Below are 22,507 nucleotides of genomic sequence, written 5' to 3'. Positions count from 1 at the left end.
ATCGCTGCAGGTGAGCACTTCCTTCTGCTTCCACCTCTGTGTTTCTCCTGTAGTGGTGCTTGGAGGATTGAGTGGTGAGCTGGCTACCAAGGTGGCTCCAAACTAAGTCTTAAAGAAAGAAAAACTGTAGTTTTCTTACAGAAAGGAAGTCTGTAGTTTCAGTTCTATACCAGTGCTGGTACAACAAAATTATTGAGCATGTAATGAAGAGAAGGGAAGGAGTGGGACTGCAGCAGTCCCGACACAATTAGTTTAAGCTCCTGTTGAAGTGTGCCTTGAGTGAAAATTGTGACGCCATCTAATTACATGATAAAAAAAAAAGTTAATAACTGGTAGTAGTGTGGACCTGAGGAGTCATCGTGTCTGACAGTGAGCACTTTCACTCTGAACTGACACAAACAGAAGTGGCAGCTGTTCATGTCAGCATACAGTGAGCTTGGGTCAGGAAACCCATACAGAGAAGAACATTCCCCCCAGTCATTATTTTTCTTTGTATTTGCTTTTTGATCCAGTTTGCTCTGTGGGTGCATGAATACTTGTGCCAGCAGAGAATGGGACTCAAATGAGCCATAAGAGGTGTAGTGGTGATGTGTCAGGTCTGGCTAAAGATAAAGCAGCTTAAACAGCTCTGTAATTAAATCAAAGTTCTCTAGCAGCAGCCTAGCTTGGTAAAGAGGTTCCTGCTCATAGCTACATTATGGTTCACTCAGTTCTGCAGTCACAGGATAGGGAGAAAGCAAAAGAGAAAAAACCCTAAAAATCCAATATATTTTCCTGATCTGTTTTACACTGTGGCCCCATAGAAACAAACTTAAAAATCCAAAAAGTTTTCCTCATCTTTTTTGCACTTTGGCCCCATAAACAGTTATATCTTGTCACAAATCCAAGGTGGGGTGGGAACCTTCTCAACCAGTGTCATGCTGTACCACAAAAAATCTGCATCAGTTTTTACTCAGCTTTCTTTACATTTTTTTATTTTTCTTGGGTTTTTATTGACAGTGTTTAACCTGACTTACCAGAGTAATCTAAAGCTGAGCTGCTCTAAAATCTTGCTGCTACTTAAAGAAGGCGGTAGCATTTGCCTGACTTTGCTCCCAGGCATATAACTATACTCCTTTCTTTGTGGGGTCTTGGACCTCATCTCTCCTTGAGCAGGTTTGATTCACCTGTTAACCCAGAAGATGTTACTACCCTGTTTTTAGCTGGGGTAATTTTCAACTACATTAATGAATTTTATTGATTTATTGAGCAGGGTTTGATGAGCACCAGAGCCCGCTTAAGGTAAAGAGTGAAAGAGTGCAGTGGGGACTGCAGAGGAGGAAGCAGGAGCCTTGCACATTCAGTAGCTTGGGAGGGAAGGAACACTCCTGAATTAGGAGAGGCATCGCTAAATTCATTCATTGCCAGACTTTAAGCTGTGCTTAAATTTTTAAATGGAATATCGCTGTTGGACAGCACAAATGTTCAGTCCTTTTCTGTAGTCTGAGATTCATGTAAGGGGATGAACTTAAGTTGTTTTATCTTTATAGTTATATCAGTGTATGTGTAGAATGTTCCTGGTACTGCTTAATTCCTGTCCTTTGTAGAGCTCAACGACAAAAAAATTGCACGTAGTTTTTCTATGTCAAGCCTGTAAAATGGCTTCTGCTTGTTTGTTCCTCCTGTTGCCACAAGGTAATAACGAAGGAAAGTAGATGAAAGAGTTTCTTTTCACAAAAGCTTGTGTGGAAATGAATGAGAATGAGTAGATGTGAATAAATTGCCAGAGGTCATTCTAGGAGAGATCATGGTTAGGGACAGTTTTAATCCAGAGCCCACACTCATTTTAACAGCTACACGCCACATCTATTAAAGGTTTTGCTGCTCATCAATCAGTTGGAGACTGATGGAGCCAAATTAATTGATGCTAGTATTTGATGAGCGAAATACTGGTTTTCAGTAAATGGCTGTAAAGAGTCTTTGCTTTGAAGTAATGCAGTACTTTTTTTTTTTTTTTAAAAATGACTGAGTATTTTTTTTAGTTGGAAACAATGCAATTTTCAGATATCATACTTTCATTGTCTTATTTTTGCTGTAGGACAAATTGATTGCTTTAGCAAGAGTAGGGTTTATATCTAAGTTGACTTGCCCCTCCCCATACAAAGTGGCTGACAGGAATGCCTATTTCATAATTAAGATTGCTTGTATTTCACAAACCAAGTGTCCCAATGCATAAGTCTTCTGAGACCCACTCATACAAAAAAAAAAAAAAAAAAAAAGGTTAAAAATTGCTTAACACCCATACTCCCAAAAGAAACCCCAAACAATCTCCCAAATAAACCTTATAATTATTATGCTTAAAATAAATGCCTGCCTTGATATCTTAAGAAAACTTTACTGAAAAAGGCCTTCGTTATTTGTATTTTGTTCTATCTAGAAATTTTTTTTCTTTTTGAGGAGTCAGAGCTAAGGAAAATGTGAAGACATAATCTTGTTTTTCCCAAGTTGAAGAATTCAGACTTCTTGAGATTCACAGAGGTGGGGAGAAGTTAATGATTTAACGGGGGAATTGTGTAAAGCTGGGGAAAGGGAAATGAGAGGCTAGAATATTGGATTTGAATTGTTTCAGCTTCTGTTTCCTGGGATTTCTGTTGATTTCACATGGGAAATCTGCCATTCATCACTTGCGTTAGAGCAAAGTCCTCTGTTTCCTGGGGGTCTGTAGGTTTTAGGCACTTTTTTGATGATGGTACATCTTGCAGTAGGTGAATATGCTTATTTATTAGTATGAAATCTTTGTGGTATATTAGAGATAATTGGATCTGGTGGTAACATTTCCTGTTAATCTAAATAAGGTAAAAATCATCTGTTTGCTACTTTGCAGTTACGCTAATTTTTCTAACTTTTTGCCTATGGGATGACAAAAGTAATTTGCATCATTCACTTTTTCTTTCTCCTATTCTGATCATCTGTTTTCTTCACTTAATTTAAGCTGGGCTCCCTCTTCCCCTTCTCCAACCTAACTTCTGTCCTGGCCTTCCTCTGTCAAACACAGGCCTTCCCTTCCCCACCAACATCTCTCCTGCCCTTCCTTCCCAGCACTGGCTCCTTCACACTCTACATCTGCTGCCCTTCCTCACCCAGTGTGCCTCTGCTGCTGAACGACACAGCCAGGCAACAGCCTGAGTACTGGCCCCTTCGTAGTTCACACTGACTGTTCGTTTACTCCTGGCTCTGTCGCCACACACCTCTCTTCCAGACAGACCCGCTGGCATAGAGCACCAGGCCTAAAGCAGTGCGGATGCCAGCAGCTCTGTTCCGCCTGTCCTCTGGACTGAGCGATGGTTCAGGCAATTATTTAGCAGAACAGGTGTAACTGGAGCCTGCTGTTCCACTACGTTTTTTATTGGTCCTCAGGGCTTGCTGTATGCTACCGATTTCTTTCACTTAATTTCTTTTCATACCCTTTTCATACTAATTTCGGTCTCACTTTTGATGCTCTCTTCATACTCATTTCATACTCGTTTTGGTCTCATTTGTAGTATTTTTCATACTTGTGCCATATATATAGAACATATATATAACATATATATATAGAAGCACATACGTGCTTCTAATAGCCTTCAGGTTCATAGATGCCAATGGCTTCTTTCTCTTTCTGCGTCAAAAGTTTTTTTTTCCTACTTACGATTCCAGTGCTGTTGCCTTCCTAGTCGCTCTTTGACTGCTGAGTATCTGTATTCTTTCCCTCCCTCGATCTGCATTATTTATTTTGTGAGCTCCTTAGCACAGCATTGCATATGATATTGTTAAAGATGCAAATGCTGTCAGCAATTGCACAAGTACAAGGTGTTCTTTGTTCGTGTGTGAATGTGGGAGGGACAGTGGTACTAGGACAGCATGGGCCAGGCAGTCATGCACATGGCAGCTGGCAGGTCTTCTCACAGATAAACCACCACCTGACTAGAGGTAAAAACAAACCTAATAATTGCACTAATGAATAACTCTGAAAACTGTTTGATGGAAGACAGAATCCCCAAGGATCGAAGTGAGGTAGAACAAAGTGTGCGTGTTGCATCACTTTCTTGGCTCTACGCACATTGCTGTAGGCTAGGGCTGGAGATTAGCCCCAAGGATGGATGGTGCATGCTGGCCATGTTGCTGCTGCTTCAGGCTCATTTCACGTGTGGTTTGTTTTAAGGAGAGTGGTTTGTTCCTGAGCAAAGCTAGGGAGCCACCTAACACTAAACCAGATCCTGTCTTATCTACCAGGTAGACATAGTCATCATGTATCATCCTTCTGAGGTGTGTGGGAAAGCTGTACTGGCCAGATTGTATTCTAAAATCATCCAGCATTGCTGGGTATATTAAAATATGTTTATTGTTTGCACTGTCAAGCATTGTGTATGTGGAAGTAGGGTGGGCACACTAAGAAGGATGTTAGTGTTACCCTTGAATAAGCTTCTGTATGCCAGCTTGGATCTCGGGTAGCCTGTCAAGAAACTCCTTTCTGACAGGACCCGGGACCTGGAGTTGCTGTGATGGTGGTATGTGGTTGCTTGTGTTGGGATATCCGATCATTTTAGTACCGTGTAGTGTCCCGTATCTCTGTGCTGTGTTATTAATGATGTGTAGGTCAGGTTCTTGCCTTTAGATTCTTCTGGAAGCTGGGTTTAGTATGACTAAAATTAACTTAAATGTTACTTAAGTAAGACCCTGGCTGTGGCATCTTCCTTCGAGGCTGTGATCATTCTGCCCTGTTCAGGTGGCTTTTGGGCCAGATCAGTAAAATTATTCTATAATTTGAAAATAAACAAAAATACTCTTTTGCTGAGATACTGAGAATTTTAGAAGAATAGGTTAATGTTTTGAGGTGGGTTGAAGAATTTATGCTCAGAGATGCAGGGAGTAACCTGGAGCCTGTATCACGGTAATGGTGGAAAGCAAGGAAAGCCCCAGCCTTGACTGCCTGAGCAAAGATCTTGGTAAAGACACTGCAAGTACTGCCAATTAGCAAAAAGTATTAAAGGGACTGTTTGTCAGGAACATGTAAATCTCTTAAGTTGATACAGATGTATAGCAGAGTGCAAGAATTTCAGGGTAGGAGGAAAATTGTTGAAACTTATACTGAGTTAGACATTTTTGGGGAATGAAAAATAGCCTTCTACTCATTTAAGTGCAAGGGAAACAAGTGGTGGAGTTACATCATCATGGCATGAGAGCAATGCCAGGTTTGAAGGTAATTAGATGTCATTCAAAGAGTGCACGAGTACTGTTCGTATCTTTTTTTCAGTTGAGTGGATGATACGGAAAATTTAAAAAAAAACAAATCAAAACAATCCAACCCCCCTGATGGTGGTCCTCGTATAACATCTCACAAGGGATGGACGAAGTCAGAAAGCAGGAGGCACATGCTCTTCCTCAGGGTTTTGCAGGAACTGACTTATGAAATGAAGAAAAATCTGGAAGCCAGGTTTTATAATCCATGAAATCAGGGAGGGACCAGCTAATTGAGAAACAACAAATCTGACTGTTTAAGAGGAGGCATGAGGAACAAACTGCTGATTTGAACAGTGCCTTGTAAAACCCAAGTGTTACCTGAGGACATTTTGAGATAAAGTTACTCCAGAGTACTTAAAAATAGTTTTAATAAAGCATAGGAATACTGTAATAAAATTCATACAAAATGATAAATATAAATAATTATGAAAGAAATCTGACATCCATCTGTAGTCCTGCCTGCTACTTGAGTAATCTGAGGTATTTTCTTAACTGGTTTAAATACTGAGAATTGCTTTGCTTTTAGCATGCACACTTGCCTTAAGTTCTAAAATTTTCCTTGGCTTTTTAATGACTCCCGGCATATGTATTCTATAAACTATCCACACAGCATTGTTCATTGTCTCTAAATTTGCATTTTAAAGGTGGCTAAATGTGCCAGATAGTCACTTTTATAAATGTCACTGAACTTTGCCTTCCTGGAGATTTGGCTAGGTGTCAGAGTATTTCTATAGCTTTTTTCTTTTTTTAAAATAAAAGTTCGTTATGATAAGCTTAACTTTAGTTGGTTATTGTGGAGGAATGAGAGAGACGTGATAGTGCTTTTTTTCCCCGTTTCCGTCAATCAGTGCTGGATGTGTTGGCTAACATTTGATGGGGGGAGATAGTGTTCTTAAAGACTTAAACTTTTTAGAAACTTCGGAAGTGGTGGTTTGGTGGACGTGGGAGAGGAGCAATGATGTACACATGATGGCAGAGTTGATGCAAGGCCTTTGGTTTTTGTAGCCTGCCATGTAGCCTGTTGGACTGTGTACACTGGTCAGCAAATTAGCACGTTCATTAGGTCAAACCACTCTTTGTGGGCGATGGCTCCTGTGGGATCGGTAGTTCAGGGACGTAGGTGGAGGCTGAGGATACTGGAGGTGAAGCTTAGGTTACTGCAGTTGGGTGTTGATTACTTGTGGGTGTGACATTGTTAAACTAATCAGGCCTGACCAGTGCCTCTGATCATGGGAAAGCTCGTTGTTGAATCTTGTGTTCCTTTTCTGCTGGAACACTTTGAAAGTCTGGCTCAAGTCTTGCACTACACTATGTAGCTCTGTTTTAAGGATGGTGTTGGAAATGCATATATTTGTTCCATGGTTAAGACAGAATAAATTAATTATGATTTCTTAGTTCTACAGGGCTTAAAATTTGTATATGAAGATAAAATTAAAAAAGAAAGAACTTAAGCAGTGTACTTTCCACAAAACTGGTGGTATGCTGAATCTAGTGGACTGATTTTTTGTAATTACATTTTCATGTTGGAGAGTCAAAATGCGGTTGTGTGAGTTCTGTAGTTAATGCTAGAAAATACTTTTTTTCTGTCTAGTTCTTTATTTTTACCGAGTAGGCTTTTTTTTAATACTTCAGACATAAAATACAGTAGGCCTTAGGGTTCAAATCATGAACAATGCTTATTCTTAGAGTGACTAGGGTATTACTTTAAGAGTGTTTGCATTTGATTTGAGAGGTGAGCTCCTCTGTCCAACTCCTCTCCATGTGGTTATTTAGTTAAAAGTCTAAAACCCATGTTTCCTCCTACCCTCATCTCTGTTCACGTGAAAACAGTCTTAGAGATGTAGTAGCCTGTCTCTCATATTTAGTGTAGGTGGAAAAACCATTTTAGAGCTTCTTTTTTTCAGAATAAATGAGAGAGGTATTAATATATATGAACATTTTGTATCTATTTTAAGATGATAATGACTGAAGTGTTTTAGTGAGAGTTAAATCAGAGTTTGTTTTAAATTGTAAGGGAGATGGGGTGGTTACCATCTGAGAGTAAATCTGTGGTCGGTTTACATTATGTTGATGAACAGGAGAAGGAGAAATCTTCCAGTCTGGGCTAGGTGCATAAAAGATAATCAGCTGTTTAGGGAATCATTATGGTGCTTGTGTGCTCAAGGTTTTTGGAGGACAAATTTGTAGTTATGTCTTTTGCTGTAGTATGCCATGTATTAGTCTGGCTGTTCGTTCCCTTTGTTTGTAAGTAACGAGGGTGTGGAGTTCTCTTCAAAAGCCTGCTAAAGTTGTCAGGCCTGCATTAAATCATAATTGAGTTTGGGTTTCAAGTTTTAAACAGTTGTATGCAGAAGTGAGGAAAAAAGTTATTTTTCTTAAAAATTTTAAGTCATTGTCTGTTTTCAGTTTTTATGTGGATAGTAATGGAACACTAGGCAGTGTTAGATCATTCCTCAGGTGTGGAAAGAAACTCTTTTTTGCCCGCCCCCCCCCGTGCTTGACTTACCTTACTTAAAACACTTTACCTGACCACATCTTAGTACCAAACTAAGTTGTATTTGGGACCGGAAATATTTTCTCTGAAAGTCAGGCTGGCAGATGTTTAATCCCCCCACTTCCTTTTGTGTTTGTGTAGGGTGCAGATGTCACACAATCAGGGTATATTTCATCAAATCAGTTTCTCACTTGGAGGTGCTGTTAAAGAGTAATGTATTTGTCTTTTCTGACTGTAGCATGCAGAAGTTTTGTTGTCTGAGGACTGCAGTGGTTTGTGATCTGTCTAAATTTCATCCAGATCCACATATGCTTACTCTTATAACATCCAGTGATACACAGACTACGTAGTTTATTTAATAGTCTCTTCTGGGTTTTTGTTGTGAGTACAATTTATGCGCAGATGAACCAAATACAACAATAAATATAATTTTCTTAAGCTATCTGCACGTGCACTACTAATTCTTTAGACTTGTTGCTATGAGATTTTTTAATTTCTTAAAATTTCAGCATACAGCGACAGGTGTGTTACTTGGCTGTCATAAATAACAGAAGTCTAATCTCGTAGGCTTGGAATTTTGTGTTACAGATTTGCATATTACTGGAAAAGTAGCAAAAGGCACTTAAAACATTAAAACATTCTTTAATCCTGTGTTATGTTTTTTGAAGGCTTGAAAATTCTATGTGTACTTTGTTAATATTTTAACATATCGGGTGGTGGTTTTTTGTTTTTTTTAGAATTAAACCTGTTCTTTCCAGCTTTTTCCCTGAAATGTTGTGTTTTTTTCTAGCTCTGCTGTTTGCTTTTAATGATGAGATATTTTGGATTCTTTTTGCCTTGTCCTTTTTTCCCCCATCGATCTTTTCCATTCCTCTAACTGTGATTCATTTGTTTCTTCTTCTGCACTGTATCTATTTTCTGCAGCCTGTGTTGGACTGAAGGGAGATCAAGAGCTAGAACATGAGGATGTAGATAGAAGGAAATTAGAAAGTTCTAAAACCATTATGGAAATGTTAGGGCCATCTGCCCTGTGGCAGTGCATGATTTGCTATAAATTCGCTTTTGCTCTTAGTTGTTGAGTGTTTGGGCATCTAGGAGAATACTTCTTATGGGGGATTGAGAAAGACAGGATTTACTGGTTGACTGTATCAGAAGATGAGAATGTAAGAAATGTTGGCAAAGCTGGACTCCGTCCTATTTCTAGGGCTCTGGTGGCTTAAGCTCTGCTGGTTTTGAGAGAGGAGAAAGTGGGGTTATGTTGCAGGAAGGGCTGCAAGGGCTGTTAGAGGCAAACAGCTCAGCTGTTGGTATGGACTGTGAATAATGAGTACTGACGTCTGTTTAATGCTTGCATAGGCCAAATAAAGACTGTATCTGTGGACTGTACTACTGCTTAAACCTTCTTTTTTTGTGCATAAAATGTCACAGTGTAAGAAAACTCAAATTGTGGTGAGAGGAAAATGTCAATGTTAGTTTTTGAAATGTAGATTTTCTTTATTACTTTCTAGGTATCTTGGAATTCTTGTGAATTAACTTACAAGGAGTGCTCATACTGTATCCTGACTCAAATGCTTAATTCTGGATAGGGTTGGAATTTTTCTTGATGAATAAATAAATCTTTAACGTTACCAAAGTATTTCAAACCTGGATATTCCTTATCTGCGGAAAGAAAATCTGCTTGAGAAAGTGCCATTATCTAATTGTTACTTTAAATGTCCGTCACGAGCATATGGGCTTGCGTGATAGAGTTTTTATGGTATATTGGAGTTATGATGGTTATCAGTTAACATTAAGTCTTTTATTTCCTAGAGAGACATGATTACAAGTTGATGTTTTGATTTTATAGTTTTTGTCATTTTTTAACGTGGATGACATACAATATATATGTAAATGAGAAGTGAAAGCCATGTGCCTTCTATCTGGAATGGAAGGTGGTGCAGTCAGCAATTGCTCTTAGTATCTGGGGAGCTCTTCCACAGTCTTATTGATATTTTTATTTTTTTTAAAGGAAAGGTGATGCTGTACCAGGGAAGGGTTGTCTTAGTTAAATGTAAGTTCCCTAGAAGGGTGGAGTTCTTAATGACAGTCTTTTTCCCAGAGGGTTGTGTAGTCTTTTTAAATATCCAAAGGCCAGGTTGTTGAGTGCCTTGAAAAAGAGATTTTAAGAGTGACTCAGTGTTCTGTGGAAGTCCAGGAAGTTGCAGCACGTCTGGTGTGTTGCTAAGCCGCTGTTCGTCAGAGGAGATGCTGGAGCATTCTTCATCCTGAGATAGGTAAGGCTGCATTGCTGTGGTTTGCCAGAAGAAGTCATGAGTAAGTGAAAGCTGTGTCTTAATCCACTGACATTTGATGGAATCTCCTCTCCCTGGTTCCAGACATTTTTTGGACAGTTGTCTCCTTCTCATAAAGGGTAATAAGCAGGAGAAGCATCATGGCTTCAGAAATGAAGTAGAGGGAGAGGCAGCGCTGGAAGCGGATTATGCTTTTCTCTCCTGTGAAATCATGGCCTTAGAGTGGGTGTGAAGAGCGTGTTGCTTCTGTTCCCTGGATTATGGCTAAACCACTGGGTTAGGGGGTGAGGTGAGGGAGCAGGCGCAGCCTGAGGTTGAGGTGAGGCAGCCTTGTGTCTGGGTTTCCTACAGCAGCAAACACTTGTGGCGTTACTTCACACAGCAGCGTTTCACTTGTGTTGCAGATGTGCCTTACTATCTTACTAAAGCTGAAAACTGACAATAATCTGTTAGCACCGAAGAATTTTGTTTTGTAAAATTCCAGTCACTCCATCTCAAAAAGAGAAGAGTGAAACTAAGAAACCATGGAGAAGGATGGTAAAAGTAATGGGAGGTGTGGAGCTGTTTTTGGCCATTCCTGGATATGTGGTAGTCAACTGATCATTGAGCTGCATTAGAATTGCAGTCCTTCATTCTGTAGCGGATAACACCTCAAACTAACTTTTACAGCTATCAACACTAAGGTCCTGATACAGACCACCCTGAGGTGCCTAAATATCATGCCTAGGATTCATATACTCCTTTTGTAGCTGGAGAGCTGAGACCATAATGTCAATGAAATGTTCGTTTCTGTCTGTCAGACTCTACAGGGAGTCTCCGGTAACTTACAGACCTTCTGCTACATCTGTTGGTATCTTCATGGAGGTTAACAGTTGCCAAGGAAGTATTTACCGGATGTCCTGATGCCTTCTCTTTCCATGCTGCTATCTGTTACTGATGTCTACTGGTAATCCTTGAGCAAGTGCGTTTACTGTAAGAATTTGGCCTTCATCACAGTGTCCTCCCAGCTCACCTGAGTGAATTGTATCCCAGCAGGAACCATGAACTGCTGGCAGATAGCATAATCTTTCTGTCTTGCCAGCCTCAACTTTAATGGTACTTTTCTGAAGTGTGTGAAACTGAAAGGGAGAGCAAGGTGGTGTCCAGAAGCATCTCTGGTATTTTTTCCATGTAATCACACCATTGGTGGCGGAGGAGAGGGGTAGAGCCTCCTCCAGAGTCTGCTCTTGACAGTTTTCAGCTGTACGCAATATTTAGCTTAGTTGACGTCTATAAAGCGCTTTGAAAATGGTAAGCATTATTTGATTTTGGTTGGGGTTTTTTTTGGTGGGCATGCATCAAGCTCCATTGCCCTTACACATATAGCTTTTTCAGTTACCATGTGCAGGGCTTCTTTGGACTGGTTTGTGTGTCATTATTCCTGGTTCCTTTCTGTTTTTTTACTTGAGGGTAGAATAGTAAAGAGAAGGGAAAGCAGAAATTTATATTGGCCTGAAACTTGTTGGAGAAGCTATAGAAATAAAATTTTGACTTCGATATGATATTAATTTATTAGGTACCAGTCTTCGCCTGTTGCACTTCTGACACTTTGGTCTGAGGAAGTAAAGCTTCACACTTCAGGTATAAGGTCTGTGTTCTTAAAAGGAAAAAATATAATTTTGTTCCAAATTTTCATGGCCTTTGTACAACAGGCTAGAATAGCAAAGGAGGTAGCAACTAGTGATCTGGCATTTAGACTACATTCAGACTTTGCTTCAACAGAAAGATTATCTGAATTGCATTATTGCCTAATCCATTACAGTTTAAGCAGTCTTGACACTTGATTAAGTAATGTGTAAGTTTGTTTTCAGAAGTCTGTTCATGCATGTATTTCTCCTTAATCCTTAGTTCAAGCTTCATTTTAAAAAACACTTTTTGGCAGAACTTTCATGTGGTTTTAGCAGAGTCCTTGGCCCATCTCTGAATCTAAAATATCTACTTGCTATTCAGTATGAGTGGATGTTGTTTCAGAAGAACAGCTCCCTCTCCCTTGTTTTTAAATTGAGGAACTGAAACTTTGAGACGTGTTGCCAATACTGATTCGACAGGACGTCTTTCGTTGTTCTCATCAGCACCAGCAGTATGAAGCCCGCTCTGTTTGGAACTTAACTAATTCTAAGCATTGACTGAAAATGCCTGCCAGTTTTGAGACTCCCTGAGAGATCAGTGAAGATTTATGCTATTAAAAAAGAAAAAAACCCACAACACCCCAATAAAATCTGTCTCATGGTGCACCCAAAAGTATAATTTCATGGAGCCATAGGAGCATGCAGACTGGAGGACCTCAGGAGGCTGTGTGGTCCCAGCCTTCTGCTCAAAGCAGGGTCAGTTGGATGAGGTTGCTTTGGGCCTTTTCTAGTTGAGTTTCGAGGATCTCCAGTGATGGGAGAGTCCACAGTCACTTTGGGCAACCTGCTCCAATATTCAGCCATGTTCAAGAGAAAAATTTTCTTCCTTAGGTATAACCAGAGTTTCTCATACTTGAACTTTTCTGTTGCCTCTTGTTGTACCCCTGCACACCTCTGAGAAGAGCCTGGTTCTCTATGCCTTCCCATTAGATAGTTGCAGAATTTCTGTGAACTAAAAGAGAGTCTGAAGACTTCCAGTGCTTGAGTCATTAAGTAACTCTTCTTTATAAAATGTGGGACATACATTAAACTGACCAAAAAACCCATTTATTTTTTAGATCCAGCCTGTTTTTTACTATAGGCAGTTTTTTAGAGATAACATACCATTTCTATAACACTTGTCAGGAATGTGGTGTTTTTCCAGCACATGGTGAACATTTTTTGGAGGACTTGCAGTTGGTTAATTGGAGTAGAAGACCTTTAGATATATGTCATCACTTCATAGACACTGTGTAAGGCCTGTGTTTGGATTACTTTAGTGATATTCTGGCCTTAATTATGTGACAGTCCGATTGCCTGGAAGACAAAACTCAGTGTAAATTTATCACGTCTTAGAAGTTCTGATACCTGGCAGACAATGTTTCTGACTATTATGGCCAATGGTAACAAGGTAATAGAATTCATCTTGTACTTCCCATTTCGGATTGCTTGATGTATTTCCTGGTATAAATATTGCAACAGCTGGAACAAGTTCAAAGGAAACCTTTGTGGTATTGTTCATAAACCCAGCAAATTTAAGAGGCTTTGATTTACTACTTAAATGGGCATGTCTCATTTTCCTTTTTTTTTTTTTTTACAATATGCAAAAAAAGAGCCTAACTGAATTAAAGTTTGTTCTCCCCTTTTTTTTTTTTTCTTTCCTTCTCCCTCAGATAGCAGCTATTCTCAGGAAACGAAAACTTGACTATTATTTGCACAAACTGCTACCTGAGATCTTGCAATCAACTTCCTTTCTGACAGCAAATGGAACCTTGTATATTGCTTGCTTTTGCATTCTAAGGTTGGTATACTGTGCTAAAAATGAAATGAAACAGGAAAGCTATTTTTATGTAACTTTTCAATTTATATAATAATTTGCCTTTTTTTCTTAATAGGCTTGTTTGTAATGGGTAGGAATAACAAAAGCGACAGCTGTGCCGTCATCTTGATTTCTGGTCTTACCACTTGTATAATGAGTCAATGTATTAATTTTGCTTCCTCTTCTCTGTTTTACTTGTTCAACATATAGTGTTCAAATATGTTCTGGAGGGGAACTGAGAAAGCCTAATCTTCCTCTCCTAGAAAGAATTGATATAATGTCATGTTAGTTTCTGCTTTCCTGATGCAGGAGCTGTGGTGATTTTTAATAATCCTAAACTTTATCCAACCGTCCAAGTTTGTGCTTTCCTTATTTGTGGTCATAAATGAAGTAATTCCCAGCACAACTTCTGTGTTTCTGTAAGATACAGTCTTGCTCTGAAAAATGTGTATAAGTGGTATTTCTGTATTTTGATCTGTTTCCAGTGTATATTTCAAGTAATTATCAGGATGGTTAAAAATTAAACTTCCCTGTTTATGAATATCATGATGTCCTAGGTCTAAATGCATAGACACATAAAGCATACAATAGCTGTGAATTTTTGAAAGTTATCTGTCAGTGCACTCAACAGTCCCTCCAAAATTTAATCAACCCATTACATCCTGCTTCTAGATCTGCTTAGAGGCTTCTGAACTTTGCTTCAGAGCTGAGGGCGGAGGCTAAGAAGAGGAGGATCTGGCTGAGGAGCCATGGAACCCTTTTTAAATAAATCATTTGCAAAGTTCAAAGTGAATCTTCCAGTAATGAGCTCTAAAGAATATTGAGTTTTTCTAGCAATCTGAGTTGTATTAATATTGATTTATCTTTACTACTCTGAGCTATACAGTGGCCTTCCTTATCCTGCCAGGTACTTGCCTGTACATCTGCAGTGCCTTACTTCAGTGCTGTAGTTAGATATTACTCCCTAAATTAAGCTGTTGTGGTTTTAAGTTTTATTGTTTTCAGCTGTTTTGTAACAGAGGTTATTAGCCACCTAGCAGACCTGTGGCTATGTCTGTGCTCGTAAATGGAGCAGGTAAGAGATTAGTGTCTTATTCTGAAGCCAGTAGGTATGGCATCACGTTCACCTATGTGGAGCATAGCTGTCTAAACCTGTTTTGACCTCCAAACCAGCGTGGCCAGATGCACACTGGGTAATGGAAATGGTACCTAGCCCTTGCACCCTCCAAGTCCTCCTGAAGCATTGTTTGGGTTGATCCAGACCAAAGCTGTGCCAGGGACGATTCTAACAATTTAACATGACAAGGGATACATGTAAATGCTTACCGTGCTGTTCTTACAGCTGTGCAGCAGAGTAAGCAACCAACATCCTGGGAGATGTACGTGCTTTTTCTGTTACAAAGAGCTGTCACCTGCAGCAGAATTTCTGCTGGTAGGGTCTCTGCGGACTGCCCACCACCTGCAGTTGCAGAACTTGCAAATAAAAAATGTGAGCCTTTTGGCTAGAGTGCTAATTGGACCTGGTAAACTCAAATCACTACTAGAGGCAACAGAAGAAAGAGTTTAGGCAGCCTTATGTATTCATTATGCCCTTTGAAGTGTATGTGCGTCCAGCTATAAGGAGTATTCTGCAGCTTTTCTGACTGGAATAGAATTCAGACCCTTAGCAATTGAGTAGGATGTGTAAAAGTTATAAAATGACATTTCAGAGAACAACAGATAACATTATTATCAGAAAAATCGTACTTTTCAAATTTGCTAGTGTCCTTTGAAGGATAAATTTGTATCTTGATGATTGGGTTGGCGCAGTATTCATGAATTCCCAAATGACTTTGAAATGATTGCTTGCTGGGGCTCTTTGCAAAGAAAGATCCTCTTTCCTTTAGGAATTAGTAAATGATTAGCAAATAGTTAATATATATGAAATAAAACAAGGGATAAATAATCAGTCTTCATGATAGGAAGAAGTTGCCAGTGTTTTGGATACACCTAAAGAACCTGGATGAGGGATAAAGAGTAGTGTGAGAGATTGATTGAGACTGTTTTGGTTACAGGATTCTGAAACTGCCTGCCATCAATTTTAGAAAGATCTGTTGATTACAGTCACTTAAGAAACTGGATAGAGAAAAGTGCAAAGTAATGCATCAGAAGGAAAAAAAGCAGTCCTATCCTTACATAAGGATGGGCTTTAAACTAGCTGCTTTTAATCAGGAAGGTGTTTGAGAGTCGTCAAGGATAGGTTCTTTGAACAAGTCAGTTCATACTTGAATATGGTCAAGAAGCCAAGTAAGTGTTATTTGGAGAACAAATGTGAACAAGACAGAAAGCCGTATAAATATACGATGTCTTTACAAGTTGAGTACTGTATGCTTTTTTTTTTTAAGAGCTTCTAGGATTATAATGTTGACAAGTGCTTCACTTGGAATGTACTTAATATCAACATTGTCTTGCAGCTGGAGCTGTATAAGCTTGCTTCTCTCATCTGCTGTTGGGTGGGTGATGGAAGATGGAAATGTGAGACTTCATTTTTTTTTTTTTTAAACCAATTTGTGTGGGTTTTTTATATTTGTTTTTTTTTCCTTTAACGTGTTGTTTGAACTTGTATGATTCCTTGAATGTATTGCTGTGTAATACACTGTATTTCTTTCAGTAGCCCCTGAGAGCAAAAGTAATTACGTATCATTTTCCAGCCCAGAATGCCATTTGGTATTGTATGTTTTAATCTATCAAAGAAATACCAGTACCTCTATGGTGTTCTGCATAACTGTGGCCTGAGTATTTCTGAGCTTGATTTGTAACCATCCAAAGAGATTGTCTGAGACTGTGGAGACCTAGATGCTCTAGATCTGATTCTAGATAGTGATGAGAGATTGGATGTAATAGCATGCATCCTGTTATACAAATCTACAGTTATTGTATCTTTTCAGTTGGAAGGTATATTATAGTGGGAGCAGCAGTGATTCAGAAGCGAAGTTGTCCAGCAAGCCCCATGCAGTTGACTGATTTTACCGTTCTGGAGTTCTAGGCCAAAGCAAAAGATTAAAAGGTCTGTAGCTGGATGTGTTAACTCATATTTACCTGCACAAATCCTGTTTTGAGGTGCCCCTTTCCTTCTTTTGTAGTGCCAAGGAGATGTGTTAGCAGTCATATAAGCTGTCCTGGATAAAGCAACCACTTCATCTTTTCATATCTTTACCAAAGTCCCAGCAAATCTTCAGTCGCTGCATACTGAAAATAGGTCTTAGTCATCTGGTAACAATTAAAACACCTAGATATGAAACGTAATTGTCGGTGAGAAGTCTGGCTTGTGGTAATAGGTCTTTTTGATGCTCTTGTGTTTGTTTCCTTTCAGCTAGGGGAAAATCACCAGAATTGAAACTGCTGCAAATATTTTGAAGGATGTAAAACTTTAGGCAAGAAAGTGCGATTAAAATAAGTTCAGACATTGTTTAATATTCTCACCATTTCATAGGTGGGCGAAATTTCAAAACCCTCTAAATCCCACATCAACAATGATTCAGGCTGTGGATAGATGTTCTCATTCTAGGAGGGATTACCAAGCTAACTTGGCTGACTTCCCCCCCTCCTCCTTTTTGCTTCTTGAAGTGGATTAGGGACTATGTCCAGGCTGCTCTGTTGGCAGGGCAGCAGGGGTGATGATCTCTGTTACTGATGTGTGACAGGCCAGCTGGGGGTTGTAATCTCTTCCACTGGTGAGATGCAGAAGACTGCATCTGTCTGGGCTGCAGATGAAGTGCTAGGCTCCAGGGTTGACAAGCATTACATCTGTTAAATGAAAGGTGTGATTTTTAGGTTTTCAGTTTTATTAAATGCAAAACCTGATGAAGACCTCGTTCCTTTAGTCTGGCAGCTAGAGTAATTAAGTTTGTCCATGTACAATTTTACATTAGTTTGCTTAATTAGATTCAACATTATGTATCAACTAGCCTTTGAGTTTTGGATACATTTTTACACTGAGGAATTAAATGCATAACCTGGAGGAGCTCACTTGCTCATTCCAGTTTCTGACTGCAAGACCACATGAAAATAACCATGCAAATAATAACAAAAACTTGTTTTCATTTGCTTTAGCGGAAGTTTAAATGTTTCACTCACTGATTGGACATTCTAATTTCCGCTAGATTTTATGTAAAATATGTTACTGTTGTTTCAGAAATCTTATCAATCCAAACATGTAAGCATTTTCAGAGGGATTCCAAACTGTGCCAAAAGAGCAAATTCCTGTTTCTTTCCCACAGAAAAGACATTTGTTCTGTTACTTAACAGGTGTGTCTGGTAAGATGTGTTCATACTTATTAACAGTTTTAAAATGGCTTCTCTGAAACTTCATACAGTAATTGCTTTCCGAGAGAGTCCTAGTAATGAACTTTAGCTCCTGCAGCATTTGGCATTGTCATCCTGAGAAATTATCCTTTTGCAGCCGTGGGAATGAACAGTGTGTGTAATTGCCATTACATCACTTGCTGCTGATACACTGGCTCTCTTTTCACTTATGAACATAAGCTGGCATTGCTCACTGCTAATGTTATTTTTGCAGGAGAAGTATGAAATGAGGCTCATCATGCCTTTCACAGCAAGAATGAAAGTGGCCTATCAGATAGTATTGATTAATTATCTTTGTTCTCTCTTCTGTGTTGTCAACATGAAATTTTATTGAAGAAAATTTCCTTTTCTACCCTGGATGTTTGCCATTTTGTTTGTTGTATTTTGTTCACCATGTTTTTGGAAGGGTATACTCCATTGTAACACTCTGTGTTCCTGAACTGATAGTGCTTATCAGCTGAGCAGCCTTGATGTAATTGAGGTATGTTTGCTATCCTGCTACCACATTTCATGGCTGCCTGACTATTGTTTGCTTCTTTGATCAATCTGAATTAGTTTGAAGGTGCAAGTGTCATGAACAGAAATGTGGTTGGTGACATTGTCTGACATGCATTTTGGTATTCCTCCTGTAACAGTGACCGATTTATAGAAATATTTTCTTAGATTTTGTCATTTGTGTAACTATTTTGGTTTTTTTCAACTCTTACTGTTGGAGGAATTTTGATAGTTGAAATTGTGTGGACAATTTGAGTGAAATCCAGATCTAGTTGCAAAAAAACCTTGGCAGAACTGGGCTGTCAGTGTTGCTTCCAGTTGTAATGTACAGATTGATTCCTTGGCTTACTGCAAATGTGTGATTTACTGTTTTTAGCATCAGTTGACTATCTCCTTTGGAGCATGACATATGTTATAATAATTTGATTTGATTTCTGGCTCACCTGATTGCATCCCTGCATTCCATAAGGCACATCTTGCTGAAGATATATTTGGACAAGTAGCAGAGAGAGGAACAATAATAAGTTCTTTTGGAATATTTGTCTGTGATTAGTACCTGCAACTTTTCAGATACATTTCTTGAATCTTTTGAAAGCACTGCTTTCTTTGAAGGAAAGATATCCTTTAAATGAAATGGATACATTAATGAAGTATGTAATGTTTATGAAGCACTTTGGGAACCCCTCTGAGAACTACCCAATGTAAAAACGTAATGATTAGTATTTATTTATAAGTTGATTAATGTACAGGGAAAAATATAATCTTAAAGCGTGTGTAATTTTATGATAAAAGTAAAATAAAGTTTTCATTGCACATGAATGTTTCGGTTGCTTTGCATGTAACGTGTACAAATTACATTTTCAGGAAGATTCTTGGAAAGTTCTACTTTTGGTCTCCTGGCTTTGGTGCTGCTTTGCCTGCCTCTTATATGGCTATTCTCATCGAAAGGAAAAGCAGGTATGGTTTGTGTTTACGCATGTTCAGATTTATATAATAGTTTTTCTTGGTTTGGTCATTTGGTGACTGACATTTGATAATTCAGTGGTTTTGTTTCGGAATGCTGGAAAATTGTTCATTTGAAATAGTGTCTTTTGCAACCCCAGATTTAAATCTAGAAAGCTGCAGTGAGAAAACACTTTGCAAACATTAACTTTCTTGTTTGTGGTTTGTTTTTCTTGTCTAATGTGTAATTGGGTTGCTTAGGATTGCCTGATGAAGCTGTGGTTGCATTTTCTCTTGTTTTTAAAAATACAGTTTAAATAATGTTTGCGATTAGTCACAGAAAAGGAGCATGCTAATGAAAGTTGCTGATGACTTGAGTTAAGAACGTGAAATTAATTAAGATAGAGGAGTAATAGGATGTTGTGGGAAAAAGTGGCTGGAAGAGCTGAACTAATCCAGATTGGATGTAGCATAATGATACAGAAAACAAAAGCTTTCACTTAAGGTGCTGAAGTTCAGCTGTCAATGGAAAGTTTGTCATGAAATCATGAAGAGGTGGGAAGAAAGCTCCAAGTGATCTAAGGATAGCTGAAAGATGCCATTTTTAATGTGGCCATGAAAGGTGGCAGGTGAATTCCTGGGTTGTGAGGTTTGAATGCTTTGAAATTCAACTTGTAATAGTAGCTTCTATCAACAGCAGAAGTTGTAATGGTTAATTACTGTAATATGGATTGAGATGCTTTAGTTAGCTAGTTAGTAGGTTTTATTCAAAGTAGAGAAGGTGATAATAGGGTAATGTAAGGGATTACTCTTCAAAAGATGATGAGGGGAGTTTAGTCCTAGAGATGATATGAATGCAGTTTTGGTTACTATGAATATATGAAACTTCCTTAAGCAGTCATTTCAAAATAATTTCAAATCCATATACATCATGTTGTTGACTGACATTCATGTCAGGCCCCATTCCTAAACTTCAGTCATGGAGTAAGCAAAGTCCAAGCCAAGTTTCAGACAAGATTGTCAGAATTATGTCCTTTTGAAAGAATGTGTTGTCTATTGTTTTTGAAAACTGAGGATGTGTAAGAAGTTTTGGAAAGGTGGGAGCTCTTCTAAGTCACTTTATTTAATCTAGCTATAGAGAAAAGTATCATAATAAAGTTACTAAGTAAGTTACCTTTTAAAGTCCTTTCTAGCTGACTGTTTTTCATCTTACTGCGATTACTTCCTGGAAGGATGGATACGTTTTGGTGGGACTCTGTCTAGTTAGACTCCAGCACTCCTGTTGGCATCAGACTTTCATTTTGCAGTGAGAGCAAGTACATTTTCTTCCTTTGATCAGTGACAGCACTAGCTTAACTTTTCCTACAGACCTGTTATAATGTGAGGATTTTGTGTGTCAGACTTCTAATATTTCTAGAAAACATTAAGGGAAAGAGTCAAGCTCCTTGTCCCATCTTTGAGTTTCTTGTAGCTTTCAGAGTATTTGTGAGTCAAGAATTGAAACTGCTTGTGAGCCCAAACCTGTGAAAGGTGTTTGTGTAACAGTGGAACAGTTTTGAAAAATTTGCAAAGCTAAGCTTGTTAAGTGTAGCAGAAAGAGTAGGCAAACACATTTTATGTCAAATGATGATTTCTAAGTCTTAGTGGCAATGTATGCAAGCTTTAACATGTTAACGGGCTTCTATTTAGCATCTGAAATGTGAAGGAAAGAAAAGATGAAATAAAGTTGTGTGAAAATAACAAAAGTAGTAGTATGTAGTGAACAATGCTGAAGTACTTAATTCCTGGAAGGTCGGTCTCCATTCTCTCAGAATACAAAATATGTCACAGAAGCTATTTTGCCTAAAAAAAATCACATTATATTGCATCAGATAAAATGTAAAAAGGCAACATTGGTATTGCAATGCAACACATGCAGCTGAAAATGTAGGTTCATTGATATTAATGAAAAGAAAATTGTTAAATGGCATCAAAAGGTAGTTGAAAGTTCAGATTTTTAAAATATGAAGTTGTTTGGTATGTTGTCAGAAGCTAACTTTGTATGATGTGTGAAATACTGCTGCTGACAGACTTGGTGAAATACAACTTTGATTTCACATCTTCTTGCTTGTTAGCTTCTGTTACAGGCAAAATCAAATTCCAACAGACTCTTATTCTCTTAAGAAACTAGTGTTTGACATGGAGACAGTGGCATTTTGACTCCTCTCCTGAGTAGCTTACAACAAATTGTAGTGAAAAATCAGGGAGGTGGGAAAAAGTCCTGATTTGAGTTCATAAACTTTTATCTCTAGCCCTTCAATTTGCTGCTAGCAGCTGGCAGCAATATCAAACTTAATCACTTAATCTCTTCCCAAGTCGATACCCTATTTTAAGTACCTCACTGGCATTTGCTTGCACAGCATCCCTGTCAGTCCTGAACTTGGGAACAGCAGGCTTGTAAATCAGATTTTCTTCCAAGTGTTGCTGTTGCTGTACATGTATGCTAGCTTTGTACGTTTTACAGTTCTTACAGAACAGTGGGAAAAAGAGATGGATAGCTTGCCTACGTGCATTACAATCTTGAGGAGGAGTGTGTTTTCTAAAGTGTTACAGAACTAGTTTGATTACAGTTTGTATCTGTGCAATATGTGATTACAAATTTGCATGGCACTGGCAGTGAGAAGGGGAGGTGGCATTGCACGGAAATGTCAGACTCGGGGAAGCAATCTGCATTATATTACGCTGCTACAGTTCTATAAAGACATAAATTGCATGTTAGTGTGTCCATGTGTATTCTATTTAGTGATAATAAAATAGGGTTATCCTGTCTATGAAAACCAGTTTATTGGGATCTGTGAAAAGGGCCAAGGAATAAAACCACTTGTAAACTCTTTTATATATGTGTATATAAATGTTTTGTGACTAGTTCTCTTCCGGTAAGCTCACATTGTTATGATTAAGTAATCTTTCGATAAGAATTATTTCTTAAATAATAACTGAATGTAGATACATTACAAATGCCTAATCGCCATTTTCCTGTGCAAATTTATATTCTATGCTTTTAGTCCCTTACTCTGGTAGGAGTAACTTAGAATTTTTGCCTTTTTCTGAGACTCTCAAGCAGTGTGGGTTGTCTGTTAGGATTAGGAGGAAGCATCCTTACTGGCCAATGCAGGTTTATAAATGACAGTCTGACATCTGTTAGCTGCATAGCTGGTATATGTTTGATGCTCTGAGA

General features: G+C 38.6%; 1 protein-coding gene across 1 annotated transcript in view; it reads left to right on the top strand.

Annotated features, from left to right (window-relative positions):
• Positions 1-22,507, top strand: part of TMEM135 (transmembrane protein 135) — a 189,443-nt gene that overhangs the window by 1,349 nt on the left and 165,587 nt on the right. Inside the window, exons 2-3 of the mRNA XM_005232203.4 lie at positions 13,364-13,491; positions 19,213-19,305. Coding sequence (XP_005232260.1) covers positions 13,364-13,491; positions 19,213-19,305 — 221 coding nt within the window. The remainder of the gene's footprint in view (positions 1-13,363; positions 13,492-19,212; positions 19,306-22,507) is intronic.

This window comes from Falco peregrinus, chromosome 4 (assembly GCF_023634155.1).
Source record: "Falco peregrinus isolate bFalPer1 chromosome 4, bFalPer1.pri, whole genome shotgun sequence".
Taxonomy (NCBI): domain Eukaryota; kingdom Metazoa; phylum Chordata; class Aves; order Falconiformes; family Falconidae; genus Falco; species Falco peregrinus.
The sequence above is the reverse complement of the archived record's forward strand: the minus strand, read 5'-3'. Positions and strand labels throughout refer to the sequence as shown.